The sequence below is a fragment of the Kryptolebias marmoratus genome, linkage group LG16 (assembly GCF_001649575.2).
Source record: "Kryptolebias marmoratus isolate JLee-2015 linkage group LG16, ASM164957v2, whole genome shotgun sequence".
NCBI classification, from domain to species: Eukaryota; Metazoa; Chordata; class Actinopteri; order Cyprinodontiformes; family Rivulidae; genus Kryptolebias; species Kryptolebias marmoratus.
The window spans coordinates 27,104,608-27,128,936 of record NC_051445.1 but is presented as its reverse complement, the minus strand read 5'-3'; the positions used below and the strand labels follow the sequence as shown (position 1 = coordinate 27,128,936).

The window sequence follows — 24,329 nt, the reverse complement described above, 5'->3', positions numbered from 1 at the left end:
GACCGTAAGGACATCTTAAAATATAGTGTGTCCTGTAAAAAACATTACACTAGCATCAGACAGAGGGAAAAGTACTCAGAGTGCTGTTTAGTATGATGGTGTGTAACACTGAACATGGAGCACAGAAAGCTAAGGACAGAGTTGTCTCAGGAGCTTAGAGAGTAAATGACTGAGCAGCATGTTAAAGGTAAAGACTATAAGACCGTCTCCGAGCAGCTTGATGTTCCTGAGACTACAGCTGCTCAGATTATTCAGAAGGTTAAGGTCCACAGGACAGAAGAGGAAGACTGATGACAAAATGAAGAGACAGATAATATGATTGATAACCAAAGAGCCCAGAACAACTTCCTATAAGATTGGAGGCAAACTTCAAGGTCAAGGGTCATCAGTGTAAGATCACACCATCAATCACTGTTTGAGCCAAAGAAGATGACTGTGGAGGACACCAAATTGTGAAAAAGTGAGACTGAAATTTGCCAAAATGTAGACTGACACTTCACAAAGAATACCCTTTGAACAGATGAGAAAAAAACTGGAGCGTTTGGGCAACAAGTCCCATCAACTATGTTCACAGACCCAAAAATTAAGCAATACAAAGACTAGAACCCTGTAGAAGCTCGGTTCTATTCCGGGGCTACTTTGCTGCATCTGTCACAGGGTGTCTTAAATCTGTTCAGGGCACAATGAAATCGTAAGACCATCAAGCCCATCTGGAGTGAAATGTGCTGCTCAGTGTTAAAAAGTTTGGTGTCAGTCATGGGTCCTCCAACAGGATAATGACCCAAAACAAACAGCTGAAAACACCTAGGAATGGCTCAGAACCAAACATTGGACTATTATGAAGTGACATCTGAGCCCTGAGACAGAGTTACAGAAAGCACCTGACTGCAGTGATCGTCTCAAAAGGTTAGGAGACAAAATATTAAGTTAACGATACCATCCTTTTTGTCAAGACCAGTTTCATTAGTTTGTTTTTTTTAAATAAATCTGTTGATCCAGAATTAAAAATCAATGACTGATTGTCATTAGTTGATATTAAGTATTTTTTTCCCTTATTGTCTTGTGTCAGTTTTAAGTTAATTTAGTGACCACTGGTGTGATCTGTCATGAGCAACCAGAACCTTCAGTACATGTGTGGGTGCCCTCACATAGACATTGGTTCCAATATCCGGCCAGAGTGCCATCTGTACGCTCCACATGGCAGGAAATTCCATGATACAACCCCCCATGGTCATGCAAACCCATTACGTCAAACTGCATCACGCTGTGTAATAGGGATGTGTTGACACATGTACTTATTGGCCACATTGCAGATGTTTGACACAAGTACAAAGAACCAGATGAATAATAAATTATTCACAGAGTGATTTCTGATCTCTGGTAGAGGAAGAACTTTAGTCCACTTTTCCATGGGAAACAGTAAACGCGATGCACACCAGGGGTGTAGAGTGAGATGGCTGTGCGCACAAACTGCCCTCACATTCAGCACTGATTTTTGGACATTTTCAAACTTATTTGTTGGACATATTGTCTGTAGGACACAGTGTACTGATACAGACACCACCATTGGGTTTCGGTTCAATGCTGTGTGCAAGCACTCATACTTTTAAAAGTGTCATGACACACCTTTACGGCAGAGGGGTGTTTATCTCTCAGTTGAGCAGTCAAGTATGAGAAGAGAAGCCACATCAGCTGGGTGGAGGTAGTTTAGTTGAACTGTCTGTCCTGATCCACATTTCTTACCAAAAGAGTTGTTAAAGTTGTTTGCTAACTGCCAATAATCAACACCAGATGAAGAAGAAAACAAATATCCGTGTGGAGGTACTCTATATTGCCAAAAGTATTTGTTCTCCTCCCTTCAGATGCATATGGAATTGAGTGCCATCCCATTCTTAATTCATAGGGTTTAAGATGCTGTTAGCCCACCCTTTGCAGCTATAAAAGCTTCAACTCTTCTGGGGAAGCTTTCCACAGGTTTAGGAGTGTTTATGGGAATTTCTGACCATTCTTCCAGAAGCTCATCTGTGAGGTCAGACACTGATGTTGGACAGAAGGTCTGTCTCACAGTCTCTGCTCTAATTCATCCCAAAGGTGTTCTGTCAGGTTGAGATCAGGACTCTGTGCAGGCGAGTCAAGTTCTTCCACACCAAACTCACTCATCCATGTCTTTATGGACCTAGCTTTGTGCCCTGGAGCTCAGTCATGTTAGAACAGGAAGGAGACATCCCCAAACTGTTCTCACAAAGTTGGGAGAATAAAATTATCCAAAATGTCTCGGTATGCTGAAGCAGTCAGAGTTCCTTTCACTGGAACTAAAGGACCAAGCCCAGCTCCTGAAAATCAACCCCACACCATAATCCTCCCTCCACCAAACTTTACAGTTGGCACAATGCAGTCAGACAAGTACTGCTCTCCTGGCAACTGCCAAACCCAGACTCATCCATCAGATTGTCACTCCAGAGAACACGTCTCCACTGCTCTACAGTCCAGTGGTGGAGTGCTTTACATCACTGCATCTGATGCTTTGCTCTTGGTGATGGAAGGCTTGGATGCAGCTGCTCGACCATGGAAACCCATTCCATGAAGCTCTCTGCACTTTTCCTAAGCTAATCTGAAGGCCACATGTAGTTTGGAGGTCTGTAGGGACTGACTTTGCAAAAAGTTGGCGACCTCTTTGCACTATGCGCTTCAGCATCCGCTGACCCCGCTCCATCAGTTTACGTGGCCTACCACTTCGTGGCTGAGTTGCTGTCGTTCTCAGACACTTCCATTTTCTTATAATGCAGCTGACAGTTGACTGTGGAATTTTTAGGAGCGAGGAAATTTCACGACTGGATTTGTTGCACAGGTGGCATCCTGTCACAGTTCCACGCTGGAATTCACTGAGCTCCTGAGAGCGACACATTGTTTCACAAATGTTTGTAAAAACAGTCCGCAGGCTTAGGTGCTTTATTTTATACACCTGTGGCCATGGCAGCGATTGGAACACCTGATTACGATCATTTGGATGGGTGAGCAAATACTTTTGGCAATATAGTGTATTTTAAAGTGAACGGTGGTGACAAATGTAAAGTGACCTGCAAATTATGCTCAACGAAGTTGTCAAAAGGAGAGACAAAATCTAGCACTTTCAAGACAATCAATTTGATAGAACATCTAAAAATCAACAACACCGCGTTTAAAGAGTTTGCTAATAACAGCAGGAAACGGCTACTGTATGTCACTGAGCAGAACAGGCAGAACAAGATCCTGGGAATGTACAGATTTGAGCTTCCCAACAGCCTCACAGCTCACTAATGGGCACTTTTGGAAAATACTATTGTTTTCCTGGCTCAGTTTGAGAATTAACATGGAAAGTAAGCTCTTCTGATTTTCAAACAAATTTTAAAGTAATTGTAAGAAGTGTAGCAGCATTTTTAGTACACATATCAGTGTTTGGTATCAGCAAGTACTCAATTGTAAGTACTTGTACACGGTTTGAAAAAAATACCTACTGTTTACAGTACAAATCTAATGAATAGGCAGTAAAACGTGACCTTTTAATGATCTAATTTTATAGTGATGTTACTATTTGACCAATCCTATCTTGCTGTTTATGACCAGGTAGAACCGCAGCACTAAAAAAGGGTGGTTTGTGTCTGCTTCTGGGAAAGTTACTGCCCGTTTAAAATAGGTGGGGAAAAAAACAAACAAAAAGCTAGAATTTGGCATTTGTTCCTTTTTCCTGTCAGACAATAAAACCCAACCAAGTTAATTAGTCAAACTTGACCAAGAGACAAGCCGTGTAGTTTGCTTACCTTCATACAGGTGTAGTCGTTGTTGATATCTGGGGTGACACCTGACGCTGCCATGTAGGTGCTGCCGATGGTCTTGATCTTTGTGATGCAGCGGAACTGTGGCTCGTCCAGCAGCTGGGATGGATACAAGTGAAAGGTTCAAAGACTCAAACTCAAGTCTCTTCAGGAAATAGTTAGCTCAAGTCTAGTCCAGGGAAAGAAGATAAGTCAGCAAATGGTTAAATTAAATTTAAATTAATTCAATTTACCTTCCATTTTGGCAACATCAGTTTTTGCCTCTACATCTAATTCTGAGGGGAACCTTCAGGGTCTTTGACAAGGTCTGCATTTAACAACTTACATTTGATTTGCTTTGTGCAGCAACTATTTGACTATAAATAAAAATTCTTTGTTATCTAACGGTTTCATTAAATAATCAAATTCTGAAACCTTGGAAATAGTCTTTCATTTTGATTTTTATCGTCTCTGGGCACAGAAGATAGATCAAACACAAACACTGATTATATTTTTTTTGACTGAAACTTTTATAAAATTGTAATTTACTTGGTCCATCTACATCACAACTCTCATCTATGGTCATGAGATATGGATCACGACTGAAAGAAAAAGACCCTGGATTTAAGTGTCTGTAGGGTGGCCAGGCTCAGCCTTAGATAGGGTGAGGAGCTCAGAGTAGAGCCACCGCTCCTCCTCAACAAAATGAGTCAGCTGAGGTGGTTCAGGCATCTGATTGTGATGCATCTGGGACATCCCCCTCTGGAGGTTTTCTGGGTATATCCCACTGGAAGGAGACCCAAGGACAGAACCAGAATTCTTTGGAGGGGTTATGTAATCTCTCTGTATGGGGAGATCTTGGGATCTCAGAGGAGGAACTAGAGAGCATCCCTGGGCAGAGGGATATCTAGGTTTCCCTCCTGGACCTGTTACCTCCAATACCCAAACACAGATAAAAGAAGAATAAATAAATGGACGGTTAGACAATTGCTGAATGAAAAGCTAATTTGGGGCCCAACAAAACTGCTCATAAATCCTTCTATTTAGATTTTCTGAATAATGACTTTAGAGTCTTTTTTTATAATGAAACTGTAAATCAAACAAACATATACCAGGTAAGTCTCCCAATAATATATGTGATATATTGCCTTTATTATTTTTTTCTTTAGAATGTCTATCAAGACAATCACAAATGAAGTAGTTTTAACCCAACGGGCTTCTATAGAACCATAAAATCACAAAAAGAAACTTACGCTGTCAAAGTCTGAGATGATTTCGTTGAGAAAGCGTAAACATTCAATGCCACCATTATTGATGCTCTCTTCAGTGTAAAAATCAGAGAAATTGGGAATTGAGGCAAACATAACTCCAATCTCATCGTAGGACTGGCTGTACAACTCCTGAAACAGAAGATCATAAAAGTGAAACAAATAAAAATGAACGTCGACATACAGTTTTAATGTGTGCTTCTAATGGTTTTTTATTTAAACTTTAAGATGTACATTAAAAATGAAGATAGTGTAGTACACTGTAGTTTGCATAACAATTATTTCTTAGAAATGCACATTTTTTTCACTTCTCATTTCCTGATTTATTAAATATTGTTTTTACAATGCTTTACGTTTCTGTCAGATAATTGAACTAATAATTAAACTGTTCCATGTTTCATGTTACTCTCATTTGGAATTACCCTGAATTGAGACATTTGCATATCTCACACAGGAGTACAGATAACTAGCAGCCCACTGTTGCATTACAGTCTCATAACAAAAATGCACATTTTTGACACTTGTGACTGCAGCTCCACAGCTGTAAGGTCAACTGTGAGAACAATAGATGTAAATGTGTGTATGTATATGCAGTCAGTCTTTCTGTGTCTCTGTTACGCATACCCTTTCCCCCTACAGCCCCCTACACGCACACCTTCACGTACCGATTCACAAAAAATGATAATTGAAGGTCATACAAACAATACAAACAGGTTGTTATTACAACAATACTAGATTCAGATTCAGTCTTGATTCAATAAAGTAAATCATGTAAATAGGATTCGCATCTCGAGATATCCTTATTGTAGAGCAAATCAGTTCTCGCATAGGTGGGCAACCATCTTCTCTATATGATATGCCAAAACAGGACATAAATAAATAACCAACGGATGGGTCAAGTGTCTACAATGTTGAATTCTCATTGTTGTCTCGAATCAGTTACAATATGGTTTCAAAGGTCACAAAGTTGTCTCACATTTGTTGTACTTTCTGGCTAACTGAAACTAAACTGTCGAGGGGTTAGACACAGGATTCAGATGCCCGCAACAACTCTGTCACTATTTTGAGAGAAAATCTTTTGTGAAATCGTTTTGAACGTGTTCAAAATTCCTGTGATACAAAAGTCAGACTCGTGTGACTAGGAAACTGTGAACCCCCATGAAAGTTTCAAGACACTTTGGAGAGTTCCTTGTGAATGTTGTCTGTAATTTGGCACAAAGTCATAGTTCAGTGAGATACTGGCCTCATTTTTACATGAATTATTGTTGGTGAAAGACTACTGACATCTATGTTAACAACTGTCATAAAAATAACAGTTGAGTTATTTTATTGGTTCATGAAATAACTTTTTCATGAACCAATATAAAATGTTGCAGACTGGAGTTTGGTCTGGCTCTGATTAGCTGTTCCCTCAGCTCCCCTGAGGGAATGTCTGTCTGATAATCCAAACTAATGATGATTTGAGTGACTTACCCTGAAGATAACACACTGATATCTGATAACTCCACACAACACCATCTCAAAACCCAAATTATTCCTTTAGTTGATTCTGATATGATGTTGCATTAGAAAGAACAAAACAATTCACATATAAATACTGTAAAGTTTGCAATAAAGACCTATTCATGAGCAATATACCCACTGAAAGGGTCCTACATGTACAAATGGGACAGCACCCCTAATTCAGCTTATTGGGCTCTTCAGTAATTCTGGGCAATCACTTTGGAAATGATAAAAACTACTCAGACTGAACCTGCCCAAAGATGATAAATCCAGATTAAAGCAGCCAAAATCTGTGCCTGTCCCCTGAGGTGGGGTTAAAACCATGCAGCCTTACCTCATCCCTTTTCTTAGAGCCCAGAAAGTGTCGCGCCACATGCTCAGGCAACATGTTAGTCACCAGAGCTTCATTCCAGCGCCTCATCTCATACACTTTTTCCTTCTGCTCGTGGACCTCAATCTTCCATAGGAAAAGGGTTCGAGCAAGCTTCTCCACCTTCAAGCAGTGACAAAAATACTAATATTAGAATTAGTTGTGCAGTGGCAAACCACAGGAGAAAACATGCATTTATTAAACGTTTAAGTTAACCTGGTTTTAGATCTAAAACTGATTCTACAATAAAACAAAAAGTTAAAGTAGTATAAGCAGTTAAACCTTTGCAGTTAATATGTTTTAGTAGGTTGTTAAACAGGTCTTGATTTTAACTTTTGGCTCAGACTAAAACATGTCAAACCTGTACAAAGTTCTGCATATAGAGACAAAAGTGTAACAAATTTTATGAAAATTGTGTTGTTTTGTTAATATTTTTCCGCTACAGGAGAAGCAGGACCAGATTTTAACCCTTGCCGAGTTGCTAAGATGGTTATGGTAGTTTGACTGTCTAGTCCATATGTGTTTTTGTGGATATGGAGAAGGCTTATGACAGTATTCCCTGAGATATTCTGTGAGGGTGGTGCAGAAATACAGGGTGCCAAGATGCTTTTAAGGGCAACCTGATCCCATCCTCGTCACAAAGCTGTGCTCAGTCCCAGTGCAGGTTGAACTTAACCAGAACAGCCCCTTTCTGATCCTGTTTGTGGTGTTCATGAACAGGATCTCAGGGTGCAGTCGTAGAGAGAAGAGTGTCTGGTCAACCATGTCCACCATGATGGTGAACAAAATTTTTTATTGCAAAAACCTTAGAACTAGGAGGTTTTTTTCCCTCCTTTCTTTTTTCCATACGTGTCCATGTTAATTTTAGGTACTTCCTCCCTCAGATGCTGGTTTGTTTCCATTTAGCCACAGAGAACAAAAGACCATCTAGGCATCCCTTCAAATCTGTGACCCACAGTCTTTATTTTCACTGGAGCTAAAATAAAGAACCTTATCTCATATTAGGTTGTGAATAATTCAGGACCCTCTTATTACAGCTGAAACGTTTAGCTAAACATTCAAAGGGTTTGCTCAGGAAGACTGTTGGAAGTTTGTGGACAACCTCTACAGTTGTGCCAATAATGGCAAAAAGATGCTGTTATAATTACACGCCGTTCTCTGTCACTGTTAGTACAGTGATATTTTATGTTTGGGTAAGTTTCAGGCATGGGAACTTACATGTCTGGAGAAGTAATAGAAGCTGACCATCATAACGAAGATCATAAATGTCATTGTGAACTTGGAAGGAACCATGGATGAACTGCAAAAAGAACATTGACGTGTTAATTTATCCAGGAATACAATCATGTTGTGATGCTGACAGTGTTTCAGGAATGATTCAGATTCAGTGCAGATAATTCAGGTTTATTTCTCATAGTGTGGCTCTAGAGTGGATCAAGCCACCTGGATTATTAGCCTCTGCATTAAGCTCTGCCTCTTTTAGATAAAAACAATTCCTTATCTTTGACTGGAGGTACTGGAAGTGGAACCCCTGAGGTGTTTGCTAATAAAACAGATTTAATAACACGAAAGCATTGCTTTGAAGAATTTAAGTGCCTAATATGGCGTGCCAGGGAAATATTTATTGCAAATTTTGTTGTCCTAGTTGTAATGCACCTGATCCAGCCCTTTACTGCCCGATTGTTTTAGGCAAATATTTATGGTCACTGTTCATCAAAAATTTCCAGCATTTCTCAGAAAACCTTTTATAAATATAAACTGAAGTTTTTCTCCTGGAAAAAAAAATGTTTTAATTTGTTTATTATAATTAGTAATATTGCTGTTGTTGTTTTTAGTTTTTTTTCTCCTATATTGATTGAAATAAACTTCTTGGTGGCATAGATTCAACAAACACGATGTTGGAAACATTCCTCAGAGATTTTGGTCCATATTGACAAGTTAGCATCACACCGTTGCCTGTCTATTATATGACTCTCCCATTCCACTGCATCCCAAATGTGCTCAGTTAGATGAAGATCTGGTGACTTTGGAAGGCGTTGTAGTCCAGTGACTCCAGCCTGTATGAACTGAAGCTTCAGTTTCCTGTTCTCAGCTGACAGGAGGGGCACCCGGTGTGGCCTTCTGCTGCTGCAGCCCATCTGCTTCAAGGTTGGACGTGTTGTGTGTTCAGAGATGGTTATTCTGCAGATCTTTGTCATAACAATTTGAGCTACTGTTGCCTTTCTGTCATCTCACACCAGTCTGCCCATTCTCCTCCGACTTCAGATATTAACAAGACATTTTCATCCACACAACTGCTACTCGTTTGCTGTTTTTTGGACCATTCTCTTTGAACCCTAAAGACGGTTGTGTATAAAAATCCCAGTAGATGAGCAGTTTCTGAAATACTCAGACCAGCCCATCTGACACCAACAAGCCCACCACATTCAAAGTCACCTAAATCTCCTATCTTCTCCATTCTGATGCCCAGTTTGAACTTCAGTAAGACATCTTTGCCACATCTAGATGCCTAAAGGCATTGAGTTGATCAGATAAACTATTTGTGTTAACAAGCAATTAAACAGGTGGATCTAATAAAGCGGATAGTGAGCGTATGTTGTTTTGTGCGACTCCTTGTGACTTTTAATTTTATACAGCAGAGGCGGAGACTACAAAGTCAACATGACTTACATCAGAACAAAATCAATAGGAGCTTGAAATTGATTTTTTAATTATTATTATTATTATTAATTTTCTTTCAGGATATAATAAAACCAACTTTAAAACTGATGTTCCAGAGTTCAGAGCACTGCTGTAAAGACATGTACCTGTAATTCTGGAAGCGAACCATGTCGTAGCGGTCAAAGATCTCCCTCCAACTGTAGATGTTAACAATGCCAGTTGTCACTGTGATGAGGAGCATCAGTGTGAGCTTCACCATGTGACTGACCTGAACCAGCATTGTGGTGGCCATGAGTGCTAGAACAGCGATGTAGCTGTAATATTTGGGGTTGTTCAGGCAACCTTCAAGGCTGTGACGGGAGGACGAGGAGGAGAAGGGAGCCTCTGTGGGACTGCCTGACTCTGGGACTCCAGGCAGACAACTTAGCTACATATTACAAAGAAATAAAGGCATGTCCTGTTAATTAAATAAAAATAAAAAATGCTACATCTTTTATCATTAATAATAGCAGAAACATAAATCATTTTGATTTTGTTTTGTCAAGATTCCACATTTTACATTTAAATGAATACAAGTAATCCAGGTACTGAACAGTGATGTTGGGTAAACTTGCTAGTCAATACAAAATTCCCACACCAATCTAAGGTTTCGTCATTTGTGGGGATTATTGCAGCTCACCATATCTATGAGGTCTGCCATAGTCAGGATGAAAATGGCTGCCATGGCCCAGGTGTTTCGAGCCCACCGAGTGTGGTCAATCCAAGTAGAGAAAGAGACCAGCTTCTTGGGAAAAACCTGACATGAAAACATTTCAGAATTACATTTTGTAATCTGTGACACTTGATTCCACTAAATCCTGAAGACAAACAGAAGCCGTTCAGGAGAAATTGGCACCAGGGCCACACAATTCTTGCATATTTGGGAAATGTGACTTTTTCACATGCAAATTAAGATCACAATTCTCACCTTTTCAACAACAATTAAAAGCAAACAAAAATGTATTCAGTGAAAGACTATGTGCTGTCTAGACAGGACATTGAAAAATAAAGAATAAAAACTTTAAATCACAAAGATTTTTTTTATTTTAAATCTCCTAAAATATGATAAATTAAAAAGAGATTGAACATAAAAAAATTAAACCGATATAATAAATATAAATAATAGCATCTGTGCCTGTTTATGCATATACATATATATATATATATATACATATATATACATTCCCTTACTTTGCTTAAAAGCCCCAACCATTACCTTCAGAAAACCCATAATTTGTTGATTAGGACATATAGGTTGTAGCAGCTGTTGCTGAATCTTCATTTTTTAACTTGGTAATCAGTTGCGTATGTACTGTCAAAAAAGGCTGAACTTACCGAAGTGAAATGTTTTGATTATAATTAAAGGGAATACTGGAAAAGAGTCTAGAAAGGTGGAGGTAAACAAGAGTGTAAAGGAATGAATGTCAAAGGAAGCAAAACGAAATATGAGTGAAAATGAGAATGAGGATGGTGGAAAGATAAATATGGAGGAAGTAGAAACATTGAAAGGGGATGAGTTTAGGTACCTGAGGTCAACCATCTAAACCAGTGATTCCCAACCCTGGTCCTCGAGGAACACTATCCTGCATGTTTTAGTTGTTTCCCTGCTTTGACACACCTGATTTGAATGAGGGAGTGATTAACGGGCTTCTGCAGACAGAAAGGACCTGCTGAAAAGCAGGGAAACAATGAAAACGTGCAGGATAGTGTTCCTCGAGGACCAGGGTTGGGAACCGCTGATCTAAAGTAACAGGCAGAACACAAGATAGAAGAAGAAGGAGGTAGATGGGTATGAGAATGACAAGTAATCTGTGACAGAACAATAGCAGTAAGGGTCAAAAGTAAAAAACAAACAAACAAATAGTAGGACCAGCTTTGATGTATGGTTTGAAGATTTTAGCATTGACAAGAGAAAATACCACAAAGTAAATCTGGAGGTGAGAAAGCTAAAAATGCTAACAGTTTTCTTGGGAATAACTGACACAGAACAAAATTAGAAATAAAAATAATCAGAGGAAATGCAAAGCCTGAGATTTTTGGAAACAAAAGAAAACATACAAGACAGACTTTGAACATGTTTCAGAAGAGAGTTAATTAATCTACCAGAAAAAAAGTTGAGAAGGATAAAAAAGAGGAAGACCACACAGATTAAGTAAAGGGTTAGACAGAAACATTTGATAGACTGTATCAACCCCAAAACTAAAGCAGCCAAAAAGAAGAAGAAGAAAAACTTGAAAAGGAAGAATCTGAAAAAAAGGATGAGGGAGAAGAAAACAAAGTTGAATATAAAGAATCGGAAGTATAAGGATCATCATCAAATAAAGATGAGTAGGAAGAAAGATCAAAAGAAAATGAAAAATCACAAAAAAAGGGGAATCAGAAGAAAATGAGGTTGAACAAGCAGCAGTAAATGAAAAGGAAGAAGTCTCTGAAGCACTAAAATCCTGGATCTGGGACATTTTATATGTAAATTAATAGATTTTTTTTTTTTAGATCATGTTTCTGATACTTTTATTGGTACAGTAAGAACAGATGGAAGAAGGGGATGCAAAAAGAAAGGTGGGGAGACGGGATGCTGAGATTGGGTGACATGCAGCAACTGAACCCCAGGTATGGATACTCGACCAAGTCAGACACGCTGAATGGAGCCACTTATTATAGTAGGCTCATTCCTACTTTTACTTTTTATACTTTTGCTGCTTTGAAAGGCAACAACTCAGCTGAAAAGTCCTGCAGCTAATGGAAGAGTAGAGAAGATGTTTGGAAACCTTTAACTCTGTTCTGTTCACCATAATGGCACCGTTGGCTCAGGACATCACAGTATTTGATGCAATATTGATGATGCTGAAAAGCCCCGAGCACTAGTTACAGTCTGACTGGAAAGATTATGAGATTGACTGCCTGGCTGACCTAAACAGCCAGCAGTTAATACAGGCTTGTTTTCATCCATCCATCCATCCATCCATCCATCCTCCATAGAGAGGTGGAGTAAACCCTGGATAGGTTGCCAGTCCATCACAGGGACAACCGTAACATCGATGTTTTGGGTCTTTGGGAGGAAGCTGAAGTGCCAGGACCAAACTCCGTGCAGAAAAACTCCAGCTGAGATTGGACCTTTGTACCGTGAGGGAAATGTGCTGCCCAACTGCATCGTCATGCAGCATCCAAGTGCAACCTGATTATTCAGGATGGATGCTAGTGCCTGATCTGAACAGGGCCTGAGACAACAGTTGTCTAATAACAAGCTTCAGGTCCAAACAGATGGGACAGAGGCACTCCTTATATATATATATATATATATATATATATATATAAATAATGTGATGGTCAGGTCCAACATCAGAAAAACTGAATGTTCTCCTGCATCACTCCTCAACAAAATATTGTTAGAGACATTCACAAAAGCCATTTGAGTGGAATGAGCTTCAGTGAAGCCAGATGAGATTGGTCAAAAATCTTGTGTTTACAAATATAAAACCTCATTTAAATGTGGACAAACACTGACAGGACAGAAAGACTCTTTATGCTTGTTAGCACAGTTTGCGGGACAAAGGCAAGCACGTTCTGTATTGTACAGCTGTTAAAGTATATTAGAGTTGATGTTTCAATTACAAGGAAACAAAAGTTGATAAAATGTCTGTCAAGATTCAAGCTCCGAATCTTCTCTGTTTTGAAGTTTCCATCTTGAGATAAGGCTACACAAACAAAATGTAAATACAATAAAGACGTGTTTGGAACTCACTCTGGGAAAGATGGCCGCCATAGAGCAGATGGTCAAGATGAGCAGCAGCACCTCTCCCACTGCAAAAGTGATGTAGTTTGCAATCAGCCTGTTCCAAAGCAAACACAAGACAATTTTTAACAAACATATTTGGTTCTGAGACCAATTAGAACACAGGTTATAATTACACATCTAACAGCGTTGGTGAGCTAGGGATAAAGGTCTTTAATTATTATAGATTTTTTTTTTTAAATGATGACTATAAAAGTGTGAGGAAATCGCTCCTGGGATTGTGAGCTGACCTGGGATCTATGAGTGCTTCCATAACGGCAGTGAAGAGAATAACCACACAGGAGCAACAGAAGGCAGCTCCGCTCTGCTTCTCCTTCTCAACAGAAAAACGAGTCTCCATGTCTTGATCTACAAACCTCAGGGACAGCTTGTTGGTGTGTTTCCCCTTCAGACTGTTGAGACACAAGCACATCAGCACTTATAACAATTGGATTGTTTTTAGCTTTTCGTCCTTTTCTGTTACATCAGCATTATTGCATCTCATCGAGGGCATAGAAATCCTATACAGATAAAAAAAAACTGGTATTTTTCAGTTCTTAAATTCATTTTCTTACAGAGTAGAAAAATAAATTCTGTGGTGTAAAAAGAGGAGTCTGACAGACTGGAGGCCCACGAACAAAGAGCTGTTTGCAGTTTCAAAGATGAACCATGTGGACTTACGCCTGAACCGTCTCTCTTTCCAGAAGAGCCTCGTTCAGCAGCTTGTTGAGCTCCTGCTCATTCTCCTGAGCGTCGATCACCCTTTCAGCCAGATCCCGCAGCCGCAGCCTCCTCCGAGGGTTTGGGAAAGATGGATTTACCACCTGCAGCCAAAGATGGTTACGTTGTTGGTGAAGGCGGGAAATAAAAGAATGTGCGCAGCCTAGAATACAGTTTTGCGAGCCGTACACACAAAATGCAGCTGCACGGCTCTCTGGTTTCAAACACTCAGTATTGTGAGAAAATAGATACATTTTCTGTTGCAGTCTCACTAAACTCTGAGTCACAGGTCTCCCGCATTTACAGGCCAGGACGCCACTGGCTTTAGCAAACACAAAAATGGCCATAACTCAATATTTTTTTTTACAGCTATTGAGCTCAAATTTGGTGGTAGTTCTCCTCAACACATACTCCCAATGCTAACAGTTACATGCAAGATGGTGGGTGATGATTGCATTAATCTTGTGTTTGGCACTGTCACTCTCAAAAATCTGTTTACATTCAGTCAAATAACTTTCGTGGCATTTGTTGAGAATATTCAAACATAAATCCTGAGCAAACCTTTGATGGTGAATCTCAGAGAGAGAAATCTAGTTTAACCAATGTTCCCGGCAAAGTTTATTGTAAATCTGCATTAAAAGATTTGGGTTTTTATGTCTTTATGCATTTCTAATGCATACTGTTCTCAGTACCTAACAGGTTGCAAACTATCAGCAAAGTAAATTCTCCACTTCAGGGTCAGTTTGACTCGGTTACCCTTGTGTCCAGCTCCTCTGGTTCCTCCGGTGTCGTGCAGGCTGTGTTCACACTGCCGTTACACTCTGTCGTGTTGATTAAAAGGGGAGAGTTTCCATTGGAAGAGGTTACAGACAGCTTCTAATGTGAAACAAGAAAAGAGAAAGGAATTCTAAAGGCAGAGCTGACAGACCTCACCCAGTTTGGTTATTCTATCATTTCATTCTGATAAAAAAAAAAAAAATGAAGCTTTCCAAAATCTAATGGTTTCAAGAAACTGTGATTTTACACAAACTGGATTGTCTGGCTTGGTTTGAGATTTCACACACACACACAAACTGAGCCTGTCCAGCATACATCAGAGAATCATGTGATGTATGTTTACCTGGATTATTGAAGGCAAATATTTTTTGTTACTAATTCATGGCCTCAATGTCCAACGAAACCAGTGAATTGGTTATTTCGTGCTCAGTAACAGGAACCATCAAAAGAACAGACCAAATGGCCTCTCCATCATTTCCTGAACAACAATCCAATACAGGGGTCTGAATGACCTGCACCAACTGCCATTTTGCTTTCCAGAGGGTCACATCTGATATTTTGCGAGGCACTTTCAATTTCTTTCCATCTTCTCTTACCAAATCTGCCCCTCTTCTTATTTTAACAACAAGCATTTGCCTCAAACCCCTGAGCCTGGCACAAGTCTGTTTACAACTCTCCACACCTGTTGGGTATGTTCATGTGAGATTTGACAGGGAAATTTTACATTTATTCATCAAACTTTCTTGTCCTTCAGGAAGATGGAGAATGAAACACCTGTTGTAGTTTTGGGTCCGTTTACACAGTTAAATGCAACAAACTAAATCATGTCACCCACATGCTATCCATATTCATTACTTCCTTGTTTGCATTCGTATGTTTGACTCAGGACACGTCACACTTCTGAGTGACCACAAAAAATGCTGAAGAGACACCAGTAATTTGTTTGATCTTTTATTATTAATTTAAAATTTGTGAGAATTTTTTAAAATGCACAACTCAGAAAACAAGCACCTTTTATGACTTTCTTTCAATTTATGTTAGCTTCAAAACACTTTTCATGTCACCTTTAACACTCTTTCACTAACTTAGGAGAAAGCAGAAAATACATTTCCTACTTTATAAATAATGGAGATTTTTTTTTTCGGGAAAATAAGTTAATACCCATGATCAGGGTGAAGCACACATTCACGGTTTTTGTTGCTGTTTATACCGGCGCTGCTGCAATTCTCCCCCTGAATAGAAGGCGACGCTAATGGAAAAACGGTACTGCTAAATAACAAGCCAATTGTTTTACACCGGATGCCCTTCTTTAAGCAACCTGGGCTCGAACCTGCAGCTTCAGGATTACAAGACGGCAGCACTGATCGCCAAGCTACCGCAGTCCCACCATCAGATTTTATCACAAGTCCAAAGACATAATAGACTGATGCATCCAGTTTTATTCTCAAAACTGCATCAGTACACAGCTGCTTTCCTGATCCAATCACGCTGTGTTTTATACATCCTGGAATCGTCATCCCCAGAAGGGATGCAGTTGCATCTCTTGTGAACCTTGACGGCAAACTGAACAAATCTTTCAGACCAAAACTTGTTGTTAGATGTACCTGTAAGTGACGCCTACCTGCCGTTAGTTTCATGTTGCTATGGCAACCCAGAAGTTGGCAAGTCACTGTCCAAATTGGACACGTTTCTTTGAGCAAGATTGAATATTAAGGTATGTCTGATGTTCGTAACATGTTCCTTTCATTTTATTTGGGTTTATTAAGTGAAAGTGTTTCGTTTAAAATGCACAACAGCGAACTGGAAGCGTGACTGAAAATAAAATGAGCCAAACAGACAGAGACAGAGAACAGCGCAGTTGGAAATACGTCTTATTTCTGCAACTGGTTTTAACTGGCGTAATACTGGTTTTAATTGTAATTAATGTTAATTTTTTTTTGTTAAACCTTGTACAATGTAATACTGTGAGAGAAAAAAGTACTTTGTATTGTTTGTTTTGTGAAGCTTATGTTTAATGTTGTTTTGTCCTGTTTTACAGTTTTCACGGTGTTCCGGTGAAACTGGACACCAGTACGAAGCGTGGATTTTTCAGACCAGTGCAGTTTTAGTACCCACTCCTCACATTTCCTTCCACATGTTAGGTGCAATGACAAAATTATCTCTAAGTACTTAGATTGATACTACTGTTCATTTGGAACTGTGTTTCGGGTAGTCTTTTAGGAAACGATGGAAAGGCAAGTTGGGTTAATCTTCCTGAAGATTTATGCAACCTGTTGCTGAGCACTGAGCACAAGATAAATATTTTAGTGAAAAAAACATTTTCCCTCTCCATTGATTGACTGAAGTGATTCCTTGATGCAAGCTGGGTGGCTTACACAGACGTAGATCATTTCCTGAAACTCCAACCTTACGATTCGGTCTTCCCTGGCTGAATCCAGTCAAATGTTACCATATTTTAAATGATGGAGTTAGAAAATGTAACTAACCACACCACTGATGCCGTTTTTCCCCACAGGTCCTTTGGGAACAACCACCAGGTAGGTTTCGATTCCCCTCTCCCTCAGGTAGTCACAACGGTCACCTCCGTTTCCTGGCTCCACATCAAACTCTCCATGAAGACACTCCATGGTACTCTGCGAGATGTGAACCCGACTGGTCCACGCATAGCAGCAAGGAAAATATTAAGACAGGCTCCAGAATCTCTCACAAAAAAAATGTTTTTAATAACTCAAAATAACGCTTCTCAGAATCAGTAATCAACTGTACAAAGGAGCTGTGCCTTCTAAAATGTGAGGAAATATTCAATTCATGCACAATTGCTGCATTCAAGATGACTTAAATGCAAGGCGGAAAACAGTGTAGAAAAGGATAAAAAACAACTTGCAATGGTATTATAAGAACAATAAAAACTTCCCAACAAACATCAGTAAGTGGTTCAACTTCTCTTGATTTTTAAATACACTTCACCTCTTGTCCAAAAGGCATCTTCAGTTATGATTGTGAATTGGGAATTACAGGCTTATAAGTCCTAAAGATCACAATAACTGGGAGTCAGTGATTCATGTGACCTTAACAGCCCCGTCTCTATGTGGACCTGTGGTGGAAGGGTAACCTGCCCAGGTGTGCTCACCCCACTTCATTTCTACGTTGACTTTTCTGTAAATGTTACAGTGGAACTGAGTCAGCTGTTTTTGATGATGTTTGAATTATCACTAGTTACGTGTTAAGAAAACTGTAGCTAAAACACTGTATTAAGCCTTGCAGCAATCCTACCAGTTAAGGGAAAAAACATTTCTAGTGACGTCACTCTACAAACCCTCACTGCTCATCGAGAGATCAGAGGGGTTCTGCTACAGAAAACTTCGAACACAGTTAAAACTTCTCATTACTTGTTATTCAATTGGATTTCTGAGTAAATTAGTCATTGTTCTGTTGCTCACTACAAATATCAAGGCCGCCTGTACGCTCACAACCCATTCATCCTCTATACGTTCATAATCCGTTACATAAACACCGAACGGTAGCGCTATAGCTGAGTCAGGCAGTGATCAGGCTAATTCATTCATTATTTCTCAACTCAGATGAAATAAAACATTTTAGAACCAACATTTAAAAAAATTCCCTGAAATATGCTTTATTTTGATACCAATATTGTTATCCATGTCTAAAAATTAGGAATGATTAAAATCTTTTGACAGATGCCGTCATTGCGAGGATTTATAGCTGATTCCGGGAATGATAGACATTGGCACAGAGCCGAGTCGGAGCTGGCACTTCAGACCACTCTGTGCATGTGTTATCTGCGAAGGAATAATATGAACATTTACAGCCAATCACAGCAATTCCTCCGCTTCAGCCCGGCGTGAGAACGGAAGTTCCGGGAAGAACCGCCTGTTTAAGAATTGTATTAATTTAGAACGATTCTGATGATAATTTTTTTGAAAATAAATTGGTAAACAGTAGACCGATTTTAAAAATTCAAACTCTGTTAGATTTGTCTTTAAAAGATCCAACAAACCAAGGCTGAAAGACAAGTTGATGATTCAGAATAATTAAGTTCTGAGGAAAAAAGGCACTGCGTAGAATTGTGGAAACAAACCTGAAGTACTTTCTTGCAATGGTTTGATTTCCAACACTAAGTTCAGATGAATGTTTTATACATTTACAGGGCAAGGTTCTGAGTACAACAGGTGAGCTATTGGTGCGTGCAGACTTCTATCAGTGTCTGATGGTTAAATTAATTTACTCTATCTTCTAAATGTAGTTTTAATATAAAGTTACAAACTTTATTTCCCTGAAAACAAAGTATGAGATATCAGACCCCTGTGTGTCCTGGCTGAAGCCACCTCTAATCCCGCCTTCAATCAAATCAATCATCAATCAAATTTTATTTGTATAGCACATTTCAGCAGCAAGGCATTTCAAGGTGCTTTACATAATTAAAAAACAAAATAAAAACAGCATGTGACAATGAGACATCAAAAACCCGCACTCTAACCCTAATTTAGCCATAAGCAACTCTAAACAGGTGGGTTTTAAGTTGAGATTTAAAGGCACCCAGTGTTTCAGCTGTTTTACAGTTTTCTGGAAGTTTGTTCCAAATTTGTGGTGCATAGAAACTGAAAGCTGCTTCTCCTCGTTTGGTTCTGGTTCTGGGGATGCAGAGCAGTCCAGAACCAGAAGATCTGAGGGGTCTAGACGTTTGGTACAGCGATAACAGATCTTTAATGTATTGTGGTGCTAAACAGTGATTTATAAACTAACAAACAGTATTTTAAAGTCTACTCTTTGAGCTACAGGGAGCCAGTGTAGGGACTTTAAAACTGGTGTTATGTGCTCTATCTTCCTGGTTTTAGTGAGAACACGAGCAGCAGCGTTCTGGATCAGCTGCAGCTGTTTGATTGATTTATTAGTCAGACCTGTGAAGACGCTGTTGCAGTAATCAATGCGGCTAAAGACAAACGCATGGATGAGTTTCTCTAGATCGTGCTGAGACATAAGTCCTCTAATCCTGGAGATGTTCTTCAGGTGATAGAAGGCCGACTTTGTGACTGTCTTAATGTGGCTCTGAAGGTTCAGGTCAGAGTCCATCACTACTCCCAGGTTTCGGGCCTGATCGCTGGTTTTTAGTTGTAATAACTGGAGCTGCGCATTGATTGTAGTTCGCTCCTCTTTAGGTCCAAACGACATGATGACAACAAGTGACAGGCTCCACCTGCACCTATTTACATCCGCCACCACTGTCATTCCTAAGTCCTTCTGCTCTTCACCTCTTCCAGTCAGGCTAACTAGCTGCTGTTAATTAGCTCTGTGTCCCACAAGGCTGCTCTGAATTAGCTTCACTGCTTTTGTTGGCGTTAATAACTGCTCCCTGCTGGTAAGTGCGCCTGCTCACAGAGCAGTGGGTTTGGCTTTGTGGTGTGGGATGAGCCCAAAGCTAACACAAGCAAAGCAGAAAGTGTTCCGTTCACCCCTGTTCTCAGTGGTGCGGCTTGTCCCTTCATGAGAAGGACCAGCACAAGGCTTGTCCCGTCTCTCTGGGGACTGTTCACATTCAGAGAGCGTTTGCAGAGCCCAAGTGTGTGTGTGTGTGTTTGTCTTCAGCTTCAACACTCAACTCTAGAGAGGCAAGTTGAACTCTTGGAGAAAGGGCTAAGGGAGATTCCTGTCTCACAGCAAGACCGACTATTCTCCGAGTCAGGAAACCCAGTTTTCTTCCAGCTGGGCAGACTACATAGATTATGTTAATAATTATGCTGACAGCCTCGTCTGTGGCTGAGTCTAAGGTGCTGTATTTGACCCAGGTTTGATGGCTGCTCTGCGGGGAGTTATACATGTGTTGTACCGAGAGAATCAACCCGAAAGGGAGCATCTTGTTACTCATATAACTACTGTTTCTTGAAGGAGAGGAACGAGGAACACATGGCTGCTCTGCTGCAGAGCTGGGCTTGGTGAAGAGCGACAATCGAACTGAAGAATGACAGTGATGACGGATGTATAGAAGTGCAGGCGTCATCACATCACTGCCTAAAGGCGTGATTAGAGGCATCTTCATCAGTGGGACATATCATACTTCATGTATTGTACCAAGTAAATCAACTGAAAGTGAACCAGAATCGTCTTTTTACTCCGGAAAGCAACTACATGTGCTAATCAGATCATTTATAATTGAATTATTAAAGCCGTATTTTTAGCATTTGGAATAAAACTTGTTCTTACCCGGGAATACCGCCAGCTTCCATTTTGTTGGCCACAGTGACATCTGTAGACCAGACGTCGTACTGCCATCGTTTCTGGCCAAGAACTCCACCTAGGACCGTACCGCTGTGCACTCCCACTCTCATGTCCACGTTGGTCTGGGTTTTTTCTCGAACATACCTATGATGAGTAAAAAGCCACAGGTAGCAACAACTAGAAAACAGAGCACATTGATCCAAGTTTTTTTTCTTTTTCCATAATGTTGTGTAGGACCGAAAGGCGGTCACGAGCCAATCATTCACCTCTAAGCTTATCACTGCAAAAACTTTGTTAAATCTTTGCATCTATTATGCATTTTACTGCAAAATACAAACAAAAAAATCTGTATGAAACAAGTCTATTGCTATTGGTAGACAACTGACATGACCCCACACAAGCAGCAAAGTGGACATCTGGGGACAAAAAAAAAGATCTGCTTGATAAAAGATAATTAAACAACAATCCTTGTAAATAAATTGAAGATACAGCCTTTTTTTAAAACTTGTCTTGTTTAAGTTTTGGGTTACAGGTTTTAATGAATAGAATGAATGAATGAACAAAATCCTTCTCAATATCAAAGTCTGTTTTGTCTGATTTTATTAATCAAAGTGGATTAAAGGACACTGTATGGGTGAGTTTCTGTCCATTGTGGTCACTGCAATGTATAATGTGATGTGTCAATCAAAGGCCAATCACCTAATTGAACCCAGAGCTGTTGTTAAATGTACAGTGAAGCTGTGCAGAAAACAGCTGATGGCTGTCAGTGCACCTTGGACTTTCACAGGTTAAAGTCTTCAGCCTTTGCTCTGACACTGAGCTCTGTGGAGTCTTCATTTCTGCTATATAATATTTTCTTAGGTAATTAAGCTTATGAAGAAATAACTCCTGAAAACTGTGACTAAAATAATTGCAGTGTTAATGTCAAAATGATATTATAGTTCAGATGTCTGAATGTACTGTAGTCAAATCTGAACAGCCTTTGTGAGAAGCTAAACTGAGCACAGGAGCTCCTCTGGGATGTGTACTCAGTCCTTTTCTTTTTACCCTGCTGCCACATCACTCTACTGCCAAATTCAGCATAAACAAATTACGAAGACCATGTCTACTCTACCAAAGATATTTTTAAGACATTTTCGGCTATATTTGCACCCACAAACAAAAAGCAACCACTCTTGGAAACTGCTGGTACTTAAACCATGAGATCTGATCCATTAACATGCATAAAGCAATTTCTAAAACACGATTTACCAAAAAAAAAAATGTTCCAATGATACGTTTTATTAGAAGCACCATATAGAAAAGTTCCATATTATTCCAATTTCAGATCACAGAAAAAGAAACACAAGACAGACGTGGCTGTGTGCACTTACGAAATAGCTTCCACCATGGCCAGGCCCATCATGATGGAAGAAGCAGCGTGGTCCTCCCTGTAGACCGGAAGACCACAGATGCAATAGTAGCAGTCTCCCAAGATCTTGATCCTAAGCTGGTGATATTTCTGAGGGTAAAGGAAGTTGAGTCAGAAATGCACTGAAGAATACAAGCCAAGAAGCCTGTGTAATGTCATTTTCATGATCTGACCTGCCTGACATGTCAGAAGTCATAAACTCAGAATTGTAAGTCATACACAAGTAATTTATCTACAGATTAGTAATACATTCTCTCCAGAAATTAAAAAGGTGTAATAATCTGACAGAACAAGCAGCAACTGAACTTGATCAGAAAAGAACTGTTGATGTCACACAGTAAATATTCACTCAGTACTACAAACAGAATTGTTTTTTTCTTACTGTACCAAACTTGTCTCATATTGAAACAATATCTAATAAATACAATATATTTGCTGTAAGACTGCTATTTTAAAGTGACAGTGTGTGTAGCTACATCTTTTCTGTCTAAAATAAATAAAAATATAATGTGTAAGTAGCTTTGTTTCTGCAAGCATACGTAGGACAAAACTAAACTGAAAATGGTACAATCTCTGCAGATCATTCATAAACTTCAAAACTTACATAGAAAGGAAGAAGCCTTTTATTCTTGTGTGACGTATGTACTTTCTATGCAGGACTTTTTTTGTGCCATTACTGCTATGTAGCATGTTTTTTTTATAATACTGCTGTTCTCTTTGACGCCACACTGAGTCACATGTCAGTATAATCAGCAGGTCTTTGGTGTAAACTAGCTGGAAATTAATACAGCAAATGTTTGTTGATTCAAGAAATGTATAAACACACACTTTTTTGAAATTATATACTTTTCATTTTGTGTAAGTTAAGTATTTTCAAATCAAAATGCTCAAGTCTGAGTTAAGTCACTGGTGTTTGAGTCAAAGTCTCGTGATTTCATGAGAGTACTGGTAGAGATTAGACATTACAGCTTTGATTCTTTTTTTTAAATGATCCTAACTGAAACAAAAAAAAAAGATTAGAAATGCACGTCACATCAGAACATATGGAGACGTTACTCGAAATACAGAATCCTTTGAAACTCACAGCAGCCAACTTGTCAAAGCGAGCAAATAGTTCATTGAGTAGTTTAACCAGTTCCTGAGCGCTGCAGGATGAGGACAGCTGGGTGAAGCCCACAATGTCTGCAAACAAAATACTACATGACAACAAAAGACACAAACAGGACAACACATTACTACAGCATGCTGCTACAGTCACATGAACAGAATCCTTTAACATTGGAATTCTACCCTCTCCATTAATCTTTTCTATTACCAAAATAATACTAAATTTATTTAATCACACCATCAACATTGTTCATTTAAGATCTGTCTCAGTTGTTAATGTTACACACAAGGTGTCACATAATGTAACTTATTATAGTGACATGTTATAGAACCTGACAAAGATGGAGCCACGTGATATGTCTGAAGCACCACCCGTCTCCCGTTTTTCTCATCCTTCCTCAGAATATTTAGCCTTTTGTTTTCCACAGCTCACTGTTCATCTGCTACCTGTTTTCATTTGCTTGGTGGTCCCTTTTTCCCACTTTAACTTTGGATAAATGTGATGTCTTTTTGTAATTTGGTCCTGCTCACCATTATTGGCACCCATGAAGTTTAAGTACATATAATGGAATATTTACTGAAGGAAATTCATCAAGTGAAACAACATTTTATTGCTGATAGCTTGTGCTTGATGCAAAACAGCAAATGATCAAAAACATTTAAAAAGATAAACATT

General features: G+C 39.4%; 1 protein-coding gene across 2 annotated transcripts in view; it reads right to left on the bottom strand.

Moving 5' to 3' along the window:
* Positions 1–24,329, bottom strand: part of adcy3a (adenylate cyclase 3a) — a 64,001-nt gene that overhangs the window by 10,213 nt on the left and 29,459 nt on the right. The window contains exons 5-19 of one of the 2 annotated variants that reach the window (XM_025010552.2): positions 23,631–23,742; positions 22,509–22,636; positions 21,121–21,279; positions 17,388–17,553; positions 14,881–15,000; positions 14,086–14,228; positions 13,656–13,817; positions 13,375–13,462; positions 10,273–10,389; positions 9,862–10,020; positions 9,740–9,747; positions 8,151–8,232; positions 6,897–7,055; positions 5,045–5,191; positions 3,798–3,911 (exon numbers count right to left, since the gene is read on the bottom strand). In XM_025010552.2, the coding sequence (XP_024866320.1) occupies positions 3,798–3,911; positions 5,045–5,191; positions 6,897–7,055; positions 8,151–8,232; positions 9,740–9,747; positions 9,862–10,020; positions 10,273–10,389; positions 13,375–13,462; positions 13,656–13,817; positions 14,086–14,228; positions 14,881–15,000; positions 17,388–17,553; positions 21,121–21,279; positions 22,509–22,636; positions 23,631–23,742 (1,864 nt within the window). Of the gene's footprint in view, positions 1–3,797; positions 3,912–5,044; positions 5,192–6,896; positions 7,056–8,150; positions 8,233–9,739; positions 10,021–10,272; positions 10,390–13,374; positions 13,463–13,655; positions 13,818–14,085; positions 14,229–14,880; positions 15,001–17,387; positions 17,554–21,120; positions 21,280–22,508; positions 22,637–23,630; positions 23,743–24,329 lie in introns of both variants that reach the window. The other variant, XM_017436095.3, reaches the window with a different exon arrangement.